Source organism: Monodelphis domestica, chromosome 7 (genome assembly GCF_027887165.1).
Source record: "Monodelphis domestica isolate mMonDom1 chromosome 7, mMonDom1.pri, whole genome shotgun sequence".
Lineage (NCBI taxonomy): Eukaryota > Metazoa > Chordata > Mammalia > Didelphimorphia > Didelphidae > Monodelphis > Monodelphis domestica.
The window spans coordinates 220,178,942-220,196,595 of record NC_077233.1 but is presented as its reverse complement, the minus strand read 5'-3'; the positions used below and the strand labels follow the sequence as shown (position 1 = coordinate 220,196,595).

Here is a 17,654-nt window from a genome sequence, read left to right as displayed (position 1 = left end):
AATAAACATAAATTATTACTCATACATTTATAAAATTTTATTTCAACTAACAAACTTTTATTTTTTGTCCCTCTCACCCCATACCCATGGAAAAAAAGAAAGAAAAGAAAAAATCCACTAGGGTAGAGGTATCAAGGGCCACATATAGCTGCAACATCCCAGAGTTCTGACCAAATCAGATTAAAATGAAATTGGGAAATATTTAACAAAATAAATTAAAATGTAATAAAACAGAGAGATAACATTACTTTTTAAAACTATGTCAATAGTCCTCAGGTAGAGATCCTTCTGAAAGGATTAGTGGCTTCTATTTCTATTTGAGTTTGATATGACTGCACTAGGCTATTCTGGAAAAACTTATCCAGTATATACCTGGAAAGGCCACAAATTCAGGTTTGTATAGAATGAAAATCAGAACAAAATAACTTTGTCTTTTCTTTAAACCCTTATTTTCTGTCTCATCAATTCTAAGACAGAAGAATTCTAACCACTGGACTACCTAGCTTTCCCAATAACTTTGTCTTGATACAGGCTTTATTTCCCAACTTTTCTACTTTTTAACTCCTACTTTTTCCACTTCTTCCCTTTTTGGAACTCATCTCAAGCTTTACTGAGGAGGAAACTATCTGGTATGGGAAGTTGGCAGTGTAGTACCATGGAGAGCTCATTGGGTTGAGCAGTCCTTGCCAATGGGAGGTTAAGCCTTGGGGGGATACCTGAGCTGCAGGAGGGCTAAAGGCAATTGGTCTTCACCTGCTTGGGGCAGACATTCCCCTAACTCACCAATGGGTTTGAAGCTGTTGGTTACCCTCGACCTGGTTTAATCCATCTGCCAAGGCAGTTTTATCAGAGTATGACCACTGTGGAGCCAGAGGTGAGAGCTCAGTGACAGGTGATTACCAAAGGCGGATGAACAGCCTTGAAAAGGACTTGGCAAGCCCTCATTTCAGAGATGCTAGTCCTCCTTGAACATCCCAAACACCTTTATTAAAATATCTACAAGTTATATCTATAGTCCTTTCATGATTTACTTTTTAAGTAGGATTCAGAGACTAGACCTATGATTTCATTAGAATATGTAGCCTTCCGACCAGCAGGGGCTACAAAAAGAAATTTTTCCTTTGTGGGTTGGGACTCGAGAAGGAGCAAGGAGTCTGAGACTATGGGTGAAGAATGAGAGACACAGACAAGTCAGTATTTCTGAATAGGGAAGGCACGATCCCCTATGATATTCTCCTTCGTAGGAAAATATGAGAACTAATGGAACACGTGGAAATGAAAGAAAATAGGGTAAGTGTATCAAGAGTGAGAATGCAAAGCCCAAGAGAGGAAAGAGGACCAAGAGGAGAGATCACGGGGCCACCTTCCAAATTTATTTCAGTGTGGCTTGGGAGGTACTCAACGAATACCTAACAAAGCATAGATAATTCAGATTGGACAGGATGGTAATGATGACACCTTTTGGGTGTGTTGACTTCAACCCATGCTTTTACAAAGGAATTTGACTCTGCACCAAATGTTAATGAGTTTGCCTTGAACAAAGGCATCATGGCTAGGTCAAGAGTCCATCCACAAATATCAGAGTTCAAACCTTGTGTCTGAAGACACAATAACCATACATCATTTATATTTCTTAAATGTAAATATGCTTGGAATGCTACAGAATAGAAAATTCCCAAATTTTTAAGTAAATAGAAACTTACTCTACCTGTATAGATCAGCACCTTCTCTGTAATTTATAGTCAGACAGCTGCTATCTAGGGTTCTGGAAGGTTAATTGACTTGACTCAGGATCATGCAGACAGTGTGTGTCAGAGATAGGACTTGCACTTACTTCTTCCTACCTCCTGGGCCAGTTCTTTATTCACCCATGAGGCCATGCTACTTTGCACTAGTTTAGTAACCTTACCCAAAAAGGAACTATGTTAATTCTGGCATGACTCGTTCTTGATAAAGCCATACTGGCTTTCTGTAATCTGTTTCCTTTTTTAGATGCTCACTAACCATCTCTTTAATGACCCATTCTCAATTTTCCTTGGAACTGAAGTCTGGCGTCCTGGCCTATAGTTTGTAGATTGTGTTCTATTGCCTTTTTTGAAAATTGGAACAGCATATGCCCTTCTCTAGTCCTGTGGTACCACTCCATTTTTCCATCATCTTTCAACTATCACTCACAGGGATTTGTAATCACACTCACCAGTTATTTCATTACCTAAAAATTTAGTTCATAATGGCCAAGGGGCTTGAATTCATCCAGGGCAACTAGGTGTGTTCTCACTAACTCCTTACTTAGCTTAGGTCTCAACTCCATATTGACCTTTTTTAAAAATGTGTCATTTTCATTGCAAAGGATATGACAGGAAGTCAGAAGCAAAATAAAAAGGAAGCAGCTCCCCATTCACACCAAATAGCAGTCCTATCCATTCTTCAATTCCCTTCTTTCCCTACTATAACTAAAATGATCCTTTTTGTTGGCTCTTGCTTCGCCAGACAAGCTTAGCTCATCCTGGACTCTGGAACTCCTGATGTTCTTTCTATAGTATCAAGACATGTTCATATTTATCTAATGCTGCCTATCTTTGTTTCCTACTTCTAATAACTTGTACATATCTGTTTTTGCTTCCTACTTCCAGAGATAACTTTAAAAATCAAAACTGGTTAGTCAGTTCCCTATCTTTCCTCTTCACTGGAATTATTTTCCTTTGTGCTTCCAGAATTTCATTCTCAATTATTCCCATTCTGCCTGAGCTGATTCTTTTGTAGATGGTTAGTCAAAATGGGAGTCCACAGTTAAGATTTTCAAGGGATCCATGAACTTGGATGGAAAAAAAAATACATCTTTATTTTTATTATCCTTTGTAGTTCTCCATTACTTCCTTTTAATTGTTTAAAAATTTTATTCCAAGAAGTCCATAGCCTTTGCTAGACTGCCAAAGAGGTGAAGGATCTTTTCCCTGCACCTTTTGAAACTCACTTTTCCAAAATCTCAGATGTGTGTGTGACTAATGCCTAATTTCTGTCTCTAGCACAAGAAACTTCATCTCTCAACTCCAGGCATTTTCTTTGGCTCTCCCTTATGCCTAGAATTTTCTCTCCTTATCTTCACCTCCTGGCTTTCTTCAAGGCCCAACTAAAATCTCATCTTCTAAACTTTCCTCGCTCCCTGTTAATGCTAGTGCCTTCCCTCTGTTGACCATTTCTAATTTGTCACATGCATATCTTGTTCATATGTGGTTTTTGCATGATGTAATCCCCCATTGGGCTGTGAGCTCCTTGAGAACAGAGATTGTCTTTTTGTCTGTCTTTGTATCCTCGGTGCTTGGCAGAGTACTTGGCACAGAGGTGTTTATCGACTTATTGACTCTATCTAACCCTGAGAAGGTTTTGTGTTCCCATCATATTTTTCCTGGGGTCCAGTTCCTTCTTGTTAATAAAAATACCATTCAGTCCAATGTTCTCCCTTTCTTGGGTCCCTCTACCTTATATGTCATTAAGGAAAGTTTAAAAAAATTACTAGTTGTCATATAGTGTGTTCTCTGTTTATTCTGCTTTGCTGTCAACAGAGAGCTTCAGCAAGCATCTGGACAACTGAAGTTTCCCATCCATACCATAATTTCTGTCAGATTTGTGATCTGATTCCTAAACATTTCATCTCATTTCTCTTTCTGTCCAGGTAAGTTCATAGCAATGATATCACATTCAAATGGAAATGGATCCCTAAAACCACCTAGAAAACCACAAATTAACATTATCTATCTTGTATTATATTTTTATTTATTTTGTTAATTTGTTAATACACTTAAAAAAAAAAACCTTTACCTTCTGTCTTAGAATCAATATTGTGTATTGGTTCCAAGGCAGAAGATCAATAAGGGTTAGGCATTTGGGTCACCAACAGGGTCACCAACTAGGAAACCAATTACATTTTAATTTGATTGCCCCTTACCTGGGAGTTTTGTGGTTACCTGAGTTTGACACTGCTGGGCTATAGTATACTCTAATGACAAAATCGTTCTTTTTCTACCTCTGCTGATTTTTATACAAATTCTCTCCATTGTCATCCTTACTCTTATTGCTGAATTTCCTCACATGAGTCAACTTTTTTTAACATACTTTAGTCCTTTGTTTTTCAAGAAAAAAAAGGATAGTTTATTAATGAGTTAGTAAGAAGTTGAAAATAAATTATATTTGATTATTAGAAGAGTTGATCTGTATTGTAACTGATTAAACACACTTTCATGGGGAATTTTTAGTTCTTTGAAAGGGATGGATGTGTGCTTGGTCTGCTTTATGGGCTGCAAGTACTTCCTGAATTCTTTCATTGAAAAACTTAGTTGCCTCCAGCCCTGCTTCATACTCCGTCCTCTCTGCTAATTTTTCTGCATCTCACTTTTGATGCTGGTGTTCAATTTTTTTTTTTGAGATAGCAGTTGCATCCTATGGTCTATTCTCTCCTTTTGTTTTCTCAAAAAATTTTCTGTACTTGCCCGCTCAAGTTCTTCAAAACCTTTCATTATTAATTCACGATCAATATCTTTCTCTTTTGCTTCTCTTTCCAACTTTTCTATAACTTGTAGTTTTCTTGTACACAGGACATCATCCATTAATAGTTTTCTTGCATCTTTTTCAAGCATCAGTTGTGCCTCCTTCTTGGCTTTTATCTTTGCCACATCGGCTGCCTCGTCTTTTGTCTTTGTGATTTCTTTCAGCTTTCAGCTTCCTGAAGCTCTTTCAGATAGGCTCTTAGTGTCTTCTTTCTTTTGCCTCATTTCTTGAGCCTCATCTCATGTTTCTTGAAGAGCAATTTCTAAGAGCTTGTTGTCCATGTAAAAGTCCTTGGCTCTTTCCTGAGCCAGGCGCACATTCCTTTCTTGGAGGGCTTTCTGCAGGATGTCCCTGGTCTCAAGCATCTTCCACTTCTTCTCCTGCCTTGCTCTGTCCTCTTCTAGTTTCAGCTGAGCAACTCTCTTTTCCAGTAATAGAGCTTCTTCCATCTTTAGATGCCTGGCCTCTTCTTTCTGAGCATTCAGACTGGCCATCTGGGCATTGAGATATAAGACTATCTGCTCCTCTCTCTTTGCTTTTTCACCAGATTCCTTAGCTTCTTTCCTTTCCTTTGCTAATCTATCACTTTCCCAAAGTGCAATGAACATGTTATCTTCTATAATTTTTTGTTTTCATGGTTCCTCATTAAATGCTAGCTGTGCTTTTCGTTCTTCACACGCCTTCTGCTTATCTTGTAGGGACAAGAGGATACGCAGCTCTTCACACTGTTTCAGTGGGGAACAGGTCCTGACAAGATGGTGAACTTTTTTTTACCATACTTTAGTGTTACCCTTTCACATGCCCCCATTTCCTCTTTATCTAGTCTATTTACTTTTAAAAAGTATACTGATCAAGACATTATCCTGTCCCACTGAATTTCATCCCACTGAGAAGTTTCATTGTTCTCTATACACACCAGATGATAACTAACTAACTAACTAACTAACTAACTAACTAACTAACTAACTAACTATATATATATATATATATATATATATATATATATATATATATATATATATATGTCCTAAGTGTCTCTGTTTCTATGACCCCCAGGCACCCCGGTGCATCACTCTGGAACTCCCTCCCAGCTTTCCCTTTTCCTCACCCTCCACATAATAAAACCCTCCACAGTCAGCTGCCCATTCCTGTCCTGTATCCCTCCGAAGGTCTCTTGGATCTGGTTCCTCCTCTCTGCATCTAACTATGCTAGTTTGGGCTTCTCATCTCTGCTGGCCCAGAAGATTTTGCCAGTCTCATCAGGCATCTCTTGTCTGTACTCTCTCACTCCAATCTAGTCATCTTCACCATATTCTCTGAGTAACCTCCCTCGTGGCAACTATGTGGCAAAGCAGGCAGAGCACCGAGCATAAGGTCAGAGTGCATAACTGGCCTGAGACACCTACTCACTGGATGACCTTGGACCAGTCACTTCACCCTGTTGGCCTCAGTTTCTTCATCTGTACAATGAGTTAGAGAAGGAAATGGCAGACCATTTCAGGATCTTTGCCAAGAAAATCCTGAATGGAGTCCTGAAGATTTATACACAATTGAAATGACTCAACAACAAAAACTATAAGGGAGGTATTATTATGAGGCACCTAGATGGTGCAGGGGATAGAGTTTGGGGCCAAAAGTCAGGAAGATTCCTCTTCCTGAGTTCAAATATGGCCTCAGACACTTACTAGTTGGGTGATTCTGGGCAAATCACTTTACCCTATTGGTCTCAGTTTCCTCACCTGTCAAATGAGCTGGAGAAGGAAATGGCAAACCATTCTAGTATCTTTGCCAAGAAAACACTACGTAGGGCTATGAAGAGTCATAAAGGACTGAAGCATCTCAATAATAAACTTTTTCATTTTTAAATTTATTTATTTAATTAATTGATTAAGAGAATTTTTCCATGGTTACATGATTCATGTTCTTTCTCTCCCCTCTTTCCTCCCCCCTCCCATAGCCAATGTGTAATTCCACTGGATTTTACATGTGTCTCAATAATAATCTTCTTAATGTTCTGTTGTGATTATGTCACTTCTCTCCTCAAAATCCTTTCATGGCTTCTCATTTTTTATTGAATGATCCTGGCTCCCAAGACCCACTTCAACCTTCCTCTATTCTGCCTGCCCACCTTTCTCTCATATATTGCACTTTAATCAAGCCAAACAGGACCAAACTATTTCCTGTTCTCATCCTGCCAGTGCTTTTATATAGAAGTCCCCCATGTTCAGAAAAGACTTCTTCCAACAATTCATGAAGCATTTATTGAGTCTTTACTATATGTTATCACTCAGTATACACTGAGGAGGCATAAAGAAGATTGAATAGTCCCTGGAAGATATGTACATAAATGTTTATACAGAATAAATTAAAAATAAAAGTGAAATTTTTGAGGGGGAGCACTGGTAACTGGGAAAATGAAATGCATCATGCAGAAAATGTTGTTTGCACAGAATTTTGAAGGAAACAAGGAATTTCTAAGTGGTGGAAGGGAGGTAAGTGCATTCTGGACACCAGAGTGTGCCAGAGCAAAAGACACAGGGCCAGAGACCTAATGTTATATGAGAAGCTGTAAGAAGAGCAAAGTAGCTGGTCTGTAGGGTATAGGAAGGGGAGTGATGGTTCATAAGATTGGAAAGGTAACTGGAGGCAGCTTGTGAAGGGTTTTAAAAACTAAATGGACCCAGCTGTGTGACCCTGGGCAAGTCACTTGACCCCCATTGCCTAGCCCTTACCACTCTTCTGCCTTGGAACCAATACACAGTATTGACTCCAAGATGGAAGGTAAGGGCTTAAAAAAAAAAAAAACTAAATGGAGAGGCAGCTAGGTGGCTCAGTGGGTAGAGAATCAGGCCTGGAGATGGGAAGAAGTCCTAGGTTCAAATCTGACCTCAGATGTTTCCTAGTGGTGTGGCCCTGGACAAGTCACTTAACCTAATTTAACCTAATTTTTTAAATTGATCTAACTTTTCTAAGATAGAAAACAAAAGGGTTAAAAAAATACAACCCTAAATGGAAAGATAGATTACAACCACCACCATGGTTGTGTATAACTATTTAACACCTGGACATTTAAGTGTAATTTGCATTATTAACATTTTCTCCATCACTTTCTTAAGTCTAGACAACCCACAAAACAACAAATGAAGCCCTGATTTGGGAGGTGTAAATAGTCACACTAAAATTTTAACAGTAGTCTCTTCTCCTTGGAGCTGGCTACAGCATACCCCTAATTGCAATAAAAATGGAACAATATACAATTATAATAATCAGAAGAGAAGAGAGGAGAAAAAGAGACTTCTCTCTCTTCTTTGTAGAAGTGGAAAACGATGGGTGAGGAACATGCTACATAAACTGTCATTTGTTTTTCCGTTGTGCCCAACTCTTCATGACCCATTTAGGGTTTTCCTCGGCAAAGATACTGGAATGGTTTGCCATTCCTTCTCCAGTTCATTTGACAGATAAGAAAAATGAGGCAAACAGGGTAAAGTGACTTGTCCCAAGTCACATAGCTACTAAATGTCTAACATCAGTATTAAAGTCAGGAAGATGAGTCTTTTCTGATTCCAGGCTCAACACTCTATGCACTAGGGCAGCGCCTGTCTTATGGATAGCTCCATGGATAGTACAACCAATGGCACTTTAGAATCTAGATAGTAGGGCTCTTCATCCACTTAGCTCTTTCTATGTGGGTAGCTGAGGTATTACAGATCTCATGGAGAAGACTGCAATGATATGAAGTTTATTGCAAAAAATACAATGTTATCCACAAACATAGGTATATAATGGATCCCTACTAGAGAACCTTATCTCTATACAAGAATTCTTAACCTGGGGTTATGGACTCTCAAGGAAAATATTTCTGAAGGTCTATGAAATTGGATGAGGAAAATACAAATTTATTTCCACAAACTTGTAGCTGAAAATTAGCATTTCCTTCTACTATGAGTTAAAAAAAATTCTGAGAGGGCATCCAGAGTAGTGAATGACCTAAAACAGGTTAAGAACCACTGATTTATAAAGAATCCCTCTTCCATTTGGCCTCTTTGTAGGATAGACATTTTTCATGATAGTGGCAAATCCTTTTGGCAAGCATATACCTTCTTATTTTCTTCTCCACTTGAGCCCAGAGAAGCATTAAACAAAGTTATTTCTGTTGCTACATTTTTTAAGGAAGTCTTATATGATCCTAATTGAATGAAGCCACTTTACTTGGAAGAGAACCTTTAAGGTTGCATTTTTCTTCTACCCAATCAACCAAGTATAGTAGGATCTCAAATTTTCTAAATCTTTTAGGTCAATTGTTATGTTTGTTAAGATGTGGGTCTATTTACAAAACTTGCAAATGGAGTTTATTTTAAGTAAGTGGCACTGCAAATAGGATTAAAAATAGAAACATGTGAGCAATGGGATGTTGCTTTAGTTTTCTCATTCTAATTCTAGGTACTTTATTCTTTCTTGAAGAAATACATTTTTAGTATATAGACTGTAAAATGGCCTACAATGCAGAGTCAGAAACAAAGTTTACCAACTTTTCATATTTCTAACTGTTTTGACAAGTATATTAGAGAGCTGAGGTTACCGCTACTGACAAAGCCGGCTATTAAGAATCTAGAAAGCTACACATTGGCTCTGCTTGCCCAGGCCCAGCCTAGCTAAGTCCACAGAAGGGCCATCACTAGGACTGCAATTTTGTGATGAATTCTTTGACCATAGTAACCCATAAAACAAAAAAAAAAAATTTTAGCTCTTTGGAGCCTCCTATATTTTAATAGATGATGGAAGAAGTTTGCAAAAGGGTCCAGAGGATCAAGATTCACACAGGTTTTAGATAGAATCTATATTTCTTAAATATTTTATTAATATTTTTGCATTTTAAGTTAATTTTTTAACTCTTCCCTTCCATCTTAGAATCAATACTAAGTATTGGTTCAAAGGCAGAAGAGGGGTACTGATTAGGCAATAGGGATTAAGTGACTTGCCCAGGGTCACAAAGCTAGAAAGTGTCAGAGGTCAGATTTGAATCCAAGACTCCCATTTCTAGGCCTGTCTTTCTATCCATTGAATCACCAAGCTGCTCCTGATAATATGTTTTTACAGCACCATAATTTCCTTTAGTATCTTTCTCCCTTCTCCTAGGCAGCCATCCCATATAATAGTATTTTTAAAGATGAAAGAGAGAAGGGAAAAATTAGCATAAGTGGTCAATACGTAAAAAAGTCTGAAAATATTTTAATACTTTAATTCAGTGTTGGTGGAGCTATGAACTTGTCTGGAAAACAATTTGGAACTATGCCCAAAAAACAATTAAACTATGCATACCCTTTGACTCAGCAATACTGCTAATAGGTTGATCCCCTCAAAGAGATGAAAGAAAGAAAAGAACACATATATAGAAAAATATTTATAGTAATTTTTTAGGTTTCAAAGAATCAGAAACAAAATGTATTTCCATCAATAGGAAATGGCATACTACTGTGTTATAAGAAATGATAAAAAGTAGTTTCAGAAAAAATAATCACTTGTGAAAGAATTAGTAATTGACCAACACAATGACCAGACACAATTACAAGGGGCTTTTTATGAAACATGCTTTCTGACTCCAGATTGAGAAATGATCAATTCAGATTATAGGTTGAAGCATATTTCTCTTTTTTCTCCCCTTTTCTTTTCTTTCTTTTTTTTGGATGACTAATATGAATTTTTTTGTATGACTACATATTTGTAATGGGTTTGGGTTTGTTTTTTTACTTCTCAGAGGGAGGGAAGGGGGAGAGAATTAAGAATTGAAAATAAAGTGAGAAAATTTTAAATAAAATTAGATCAATAAATACCTTAATGATGAGATTTCAGTGCAAAGGTTTGTATAAGAGAAGAGAGCAAAGAATATGTTGGAAAATGTTTCATGAATGAGAAACAAGAGAAACTAAAGGCTTTTGAAAAATACAGAAATCCTCAGAAAGAACTGGAAAGATGTAGGTGAACTGATGCAGAGTGAAATAAGCAGAACCAGGAGAACATTATACACAGAAACTGAAATATTGTGGGACGATCAAATGTGATAGACAATGCTACTAATAGCAATACAATGATCCAGGACAATTCTGAGGGACTGATGAAAAAGAATCCACCTCTTAGGAAAGAACTGCTGGAGTAGAAGTACAGATGGGCATGAAGATTTGGGGTGTTGGTTTTATAAGATTACTATCTTACAAAAATGAATAATATGGAAATATGTTTTGAGTGATAATACATGTATAACCCAGCAGAACAGTTTGTCAACTCTGAGAGGGGGGAGAAAAGAGGGGAGGGAGACAACATGAATCATATAACTTTGGAAAACTTATATGTAAAGTTGTTATTGGAATAAAATAAAGATAAAATGAAAAATACAGAAATCATACACTTATCTATAATGAATACTTTCTTCAAGCAGGCAACTAGGAGTTAATGAAAACACTGAGCATCAAAGAACAATCACAAAAAAATAGAGGTTCATTATTTTAATAGACTGGAAATGACAGGTTAGTGAGGTGGGAATCTTTTCCAAGTCATCTATCTATGTATAGTCAGACCACTGACATGTCAGATCATGGATCAAAGCCAATTCCAAATTAAAAGAAAGAATAAAATTGACTCAGTGATTAAGAGCTTTGGATCCAGAGTCAGGAAGACCTGAATTCAAATCCTGCCTCCAACACTTCCTAGCGTGTGACCTTGGGCAAATCACTTAACCTCTGTATGCCTAGAAAGCACCTAGGCTCAGTGGATTGAGAACCAAGCCTAGAGAGGGGAATTCCTGGGTTCAAATATGGCCTCCAGCACTTTCTAGCTGGGTGACCCTGGGCAAGTCACTTGACTTCTGATGGCATGACAAAAAGATCCATCAGCTCCTCTGGAGAAGGAAATGGTAAAGCACTCCAGTATCCTTGCCAAGAAAATCCCATGGAGAGTTGTGATCCACATACATATATAAATATATAAAAATACACACACATATTCAATTCTTGTTTATATGCCAAATTAGCCAAGTTAGTAGGATCTATCCATAAGTTTTGCACTGCCTAACACCCTGGTCTCAGCTTCTCTGCTGCCTTATATCTCATGACCTCAACGTTCGCTACTCTTTGGCCATCCTTTAGCACATCACACTTTAGAGATCTCCATTTTACAGATGGAGACGTGAGAGTTAGAGATGCTACTAGACTTGGCCAAGGTCACAGACCCAAGAGAGTATCAACTTGGTTCTCGGGCATTTGTCAAACTGAAATATTATGACTCTGCATGTTAGGACTCTTATTTCTGGATTCTTCTCCTCCTCGTTCTTTCTTATCCTCAAAAGTGCTGTATATAGAAAACCCTGCCTGATTCTAGTTTAGATGCCTATTTGTCCTGTTCTAGCTTATATTTGCTACTCATTTCCTCCCGTCCTTTCTTCCTGATTCCATTTCTCTACCTGCATCTCTTTCCTTGAACTTTGAGACTAATTCCTCACCCTTCCAACCTGAGTTTTAGCCCAGGCTGTGCTCTAGATCTATACCCATGAGGCTTCCAGTTTTCTTGGTAGAGAGAGCTGAATGATCTCCTGAGAAAGCAAACAACTTTGTCTTCATTCTAGTCTAAGGAAGAAATTCTGGCTTCTATTCATCATCACTAATGCAGAAAAATGTACTACAAAGGAATGAGACATGCATCCAGGGCTGGAAATATAGTAGGGGAATTGCACTGGAGTCATTGGAGATCAAAGGCTTAGAAGTAGCAGGGATCCTAGAAGCCAACTAAACTAGCCCCATCTTTTTCCAGTTGAGAAAACTGAGGGCTATAGAAAAACTATTGCAGAGAAGTAAGACATATAGTTAGAACTAGGCAGTTAAGTGGCACAGAGGAGTCAGAAAGACTCAACTTTATGAATTCAAATCTTGACTCAGATACTTCCTAGCTAGGTGATCCTGGATAAGTCACTTAACCCTGTTAGCCTCAGTTGCCACTTTTAAAATTTGTCATATTTTTAAAAATCATATTTCAACTTTATTGCAAAATTATAAAACACTACTCTGTAACAAAAAATACACACTTCAGCTTGCTTTAATACTCATTAGAAGTGAAAGAAAATCTCAGTATCAGCTATTTCAAGTATTGGAACTTTCAAAAGACTTAAATTTACACACTGTACATAAAATAAAGCACTCATTTCCTTTACAGTTTTTTCTTGGTTTGGATCTATCTATACCACTAGTCTGTGAACCAGACAGGTTTCTAGAAGTCTCATTAACCAAAAATCTCATTGCATTCATATCAAAAGTAAAAAAAATATATTGGAAGGATAATTAGCCATTGCTGTGAAAATGAAATACCCAAGGATGTGGGAAATGAGGCAGGTGGTAATTCAAGAGTAAAATCAAATTTCTCATTTGGATGACATACATGAGGTCTTCAGACCTCCAACTTTACTTTTGTGTAACAGATGAGGAAATTGAGACAAATGGGCTAGCGAAGGAAATGCAAAACACTCCAGGATCTTTGGCAAGAAAATCTCAAATGGTGTCATGAAGAATGAGACACAATTGAAATAACTAAATGACAAAGGGAGAGTGGAGAAATCTCACAGAACACCAGGAATCTTTTTTGGAGACATGAGGGATCCTAAGTTTAGATCTGGCAGGGATCTTAGAAGTCCACTAGACTAGCCCACTTCACAAATGTATTTGTCCAAAGACACACAGGTAGCAGGGCTAGAATACAAACTCCAAATCCAAATGAGAGGATTTAAAGAACCTTTATAATTGCAGCATGCTAGAACTGAAAGGATCCCTTGAATTCAACTCAAGCAACTGCATCATTTGAAGATAAGGAAACTGAGGTCATGGCTAGACCAGAGGTCTCCTCACTCTCAGGCCAATGTTTGTTTTCTGTTAAGCCATATGAGACTGTCTGCTTTGTTCTGTTTCCTACTTGGCTGTCCTATAGCTTTTCCCTGCCATTTTCCCACTCCTCCTGTCTCTGAATCACAAGAAGATGAGCCAGAGAAGTCCAGATTGATGGGTCCCATGAAATGGAACCACTTCACGGGTTGGCCTTACCTGTGGGATGAGATAGTTCCTCATGTTCTTCACCGTCTGCCACGTCTCGTTACTGCTACCATAACCCCAGCGACAGAGATGGAAGCCAAGGCCCCAGAAAGGCGGCATGCTCGGGAAGCCTGAAATGATGATACCTTGTCAGGAGGGCGAGCATCCCAACTAGAAGCGCTCCTGATGGGACGGGAAGGAAATGAGACTCCATTGCTCCTGAGTAAAGGGGGCAGTTTAAAATTTAAAGGAATAATCAGCCTTCTGCATGCACCACTATGTTTCTATCAACACTTTTTTGTGGTAGCAAAGAATTGGAAGCAAATTAGATATCCATCACCTGGAAGCTGACTAAATAAATCATAGTACAGGAAGAGAATGGAAAACTGCTGTGCTCTAAGAAATGACTATGATAAATCTGGAGAAACACAGGAAGATTTCTGTGAATTCATATGAAGTAAAGTAAGTAGAATGAGGAAAACTATATCCAACATCTAGAATGATTGAAAGAATAACAACAATGCAAAAATAAAACTGAATGCTCTGAGAATGTATTGAACGGAGGCAACTAGGTAGCACAGTGGACAGAGAGCCTACCCTAGAATCTGGAGGTTCTGTGTTCAAATCTGGATTCATACACTTCCTGGCTGAGTGACCCTGGGCAAGTCACTTCAACCCCATTGCCTAGCCCTTCCTGCATTTTTGTCTTGGAGCCAGTATTTAGTATTGATTCTAAGATGAAGGTAAGGGTTTAAAATTAACAACAACAATAAAAAAAAGAGTTCATGGCTCTGCCTTCCAAAAGGTACTGATGAGATATGAGTATCAAGGCTGATTGAATCTTTAAAGATCATGAGATTTCCCAATGATAAGGTTCCTAGGGGCAGGAGGAGAAGTCAAAGAAGTCCAAATATCAGCTAACCTTTCCTGACTTTGGGAGTTAGGGAAAATGTGATGCTATAAACAAACAAATGGTCCTGGGAAATAATAGCAGTTGTCCAAAGAGTCTTCAGAGATCAAATGGATCTTCTCATCAAATAAACCACCTGGGTTCCAGTGTTCCTACCTTCTCTCCTGGGGATGGGAAGACTCATTCTCACAATAAAAAGAAAGCTGTTAACAGCACCCCGGAGACAAGACTTCTCTGGGGAACACTTCAAAATGCCAATGTTCCAAATTCTCTTTAAAATCCCTGGGGACATTCACACTGCAAGCATCCTATTTGAAAGTTAAATTATGGATCTTGTGAAGGGAGAAAACATGATACAGATTTAAAAAAAAAGGTAAAAGATTTGAAGTCTTAAGACCAAGTTTCAAATTCTTACTATTTGACCTTGGACAAGTCATTTTAATGCCTCTGGGTCTCAATATCTCAACTCTAAAATTAGGAAGCTGAGCTAGATGAGCTTCCAGCTTTAAATCTACGATCCTCTATCAAATTGCCTCACATTCGGATCTTCCTCATTCAGTCTCACCACCTCCAGACAGCACTATCTCTTTTTCAACTTTCCTTCCTCTTTTAATCACCACTAAGAATCACCACCCTAATCTCCAGGCCACTCCTCTTCTATTTTATCTACTTTATCTATTTTATCTATTCCAGTTTATCCACTTCATAGATTGTTACACCATAACCTTTGGAGTTCCTGCTCTCTTCTCAACAAATTCTCTTACATTCTTGAACTTTTCAAGCAATGTTTCTTCTACTTCCTTGCTTTCACTCAAATCTGAGCGTGCTCCTTCTCTTGGAATTCTCTTCCTAATTTGCTCCTCCTAATTCATGGGGGCTAGTTGTTCTTTGTCACATGTTCAGACCATTTTTCTACCATCATCTTTCTTTCTTTTTTTAAAAAAAAACCCTTACCTTCTTTCTTAGAATTGATACTAAGCTCTAAGGCAGAAGAGCATACATAAGTGGAAGCTAGACAAAATATTTGATTGGAAAAGATCTGGGGATTTAGTGAAATGCAAAACCAATATGAGTCAATAGTGTTACATAGAAGCCCAAAACAAAATAATAAAAAACAAGAACTTGGATTGAGGCTGCATCAGGAGCAGCATAATGTCCAGAAGGAGGGTGATAATCTCACAAAATGTCCTGGTCAGTAAGGATGACGTAGAAGGATGGTTGGAGGAACTTGAGATGTTTTACCTGGACAAGAAAAAACTTATAGGACATGAGACCTATTCTCTGGTATGGCAATGTGGAAGAAGGATTACACCTGCTCTGCCAGATACCATTGGGCAGAGCTCTTGGCAGAAAGACCTGGTATAAGTGCCATCCCTGCCTCAAACTGGCCGTGCCACTTCTCAATGTCCAAGGCACTGGCACAAGAGGGTCCTCACTGTGAAATCACAGCTACAGTCTCATCCCAACCCATCCCATATTGGAGAGTTAAAAAGCAAAGTGCTAAGTGAAGGCAGTGGGTAAAGCTTATTACTCATCTGGGTGGGAGGAAGAGAAAGAAAGTAGGGGAAGCCCTGAGGAAGGCTTCATGGAGGAGGAAGCATCTGAGATGCTTCCTGTGGATGTCTAGGAATTCAGCTGGGTGCAAAGAAGGGGTAAAAGCTCAGAGGGGAAGGGAGGGCACAGTGGTATGGTCTGAGACCACATGGAGAGCAGTACTATGAGATAAGATGGAAAAGAATGGAGGAGGATCCTGAAAGAAGGCAAAGGAACTGAACCTAACTGCATGCACTAGTGAGCCTCAGCAGGTTTTTGAGAAGAGGAATGCTGTGAACTGCTAGATGCATAATGAAGATTATTCTGGCAGCATGATATGAAGAGTAGCTAGGAGGGAAGAAAGGCCAGAGGCAAAAAAACTTATTAAAGAACTCTGATCAATGCAATGACCATGCTGCCCACCTCCTGACAAAGAGATAATAGGATTAGGGCACAAAATTAGGCTTTTTAAAAAATAACTCCTACCTTCTGTCTTAAAAGCAATACTAAATATTGATTCCAAGGCAGAAAAGTGGAAAGAATTAGTCAATAGAGGTTAAATGACTTGCCCAGGAACAGCTAGTAACTATATATTGCCAGAATTGAATCCAGGTCCTTAACAAAACTAAGCTGGCTCTATCCCCTGAGCCACCTAGCTGCCCCACATATATCGATGTGGGAAAAGACAGGAGGTCCTAGATTCAAATGTGGCCTCAAACACTTCCTAGCTATGTGACCCTGGGCAAGTAATTTAACCCCCATTGTCTTGCCCTTACTATTCTTCTACCTTGGAACCAGTACACAGTATTGATTCTAAGATAGGTGAGGGTTTTAAATAAATATATTTACATTAAATATATAAGTATTATATATTAAATTATATATAAATAGTAAGTATATAATATGTAAATATATATATAAAAATCAGTGCAGAAATTTGTTTTGCTTGACTATACCTATTTATTAAAGTCATTGCTATTGTTTTCCCTGTTGGGAGAGAAGTAGGAGGGAGAAAAAAGAGATTTTTGTTATCTAAACTTTGCAGTTCCCTCAACATCTAGTATAACGTGCTCATAAATGTTTGTTGACTAGATGAATGATGGAATGATTTCTCATTTTCTCATATCCCTCTATGGGCAAAAGCCCATGTTAGGCAGAGGGAAGCTAGGAGAACATTTTCATGTAGGATCATCCAAGGACATGCTTTCCAGACTCCTCATGCCCATGCCTGGGGTTTGTCCTCCACAGAGAAAAAACGAGCCAAAGATGCCAGTCTGCCAGCTGTCGTGCACTCCTGAAATACTACTTGAAGGGATAGCTAGCTCATCCTCTAGCTGCCCTCAAGAAACAGGGAGGGAGGTGCTCCCTTTGGCACCATATTCTAGGCTAAACTTGGAACAATACAGAAAGAATTAGCATGGCCTCTGCACAAGGATGGTGTACAAATTCGTGAATTGATCTGTATTAAAAAAGAAAAAGAAAGAGAGACTTCCTAGCTGGGGACCCTGGGCAAGTATCACTGAACCTCCACAGCCTAGACCTCAGCGCTCTTCTGCCTTGAACTGTTACACAGCATTGATTCTAAGGCAGAAAATAAGAGT

At 38.5% G+C, this 17,654-nt stretch overlaps 1 protein-coding gene and 1 non-coding gene across 3 annotated transcripts in view; one reads left to right on the top strand and one right to left on the bottom strand.

Annotated features, from left to right (window-relative positions):
- Positions 1-17,654, bottom strand: part of LOC100028995 (lysosomal alpha-glucosidase-like) — a 66,414-nt gene that overhangs the window by 18,997 nt on the left and 29,763 nt on the right. For both annotated transcript variants that reach the window (XM_007498324.2, XM_001378840.5), the window contains exon 7: positions 13,623-13,741. In XM_007498324.2, the coding sequence (XP_007498386.2) occupies positions 13,623-13,741 (119 nt within the window). The remainder of the gene's footprint in view (positions 1-13,622; positions 13,742-17,654) is intronic.
- On the top strand, positions 17,412-17,522 carry LOC130455660 (U6 spliceosomal RNA). The gene has a single exon (XR_008913769.1). It is a non-coding gene; the product is annotated as a U6 spliceosomal RNA (small nuclear RNA).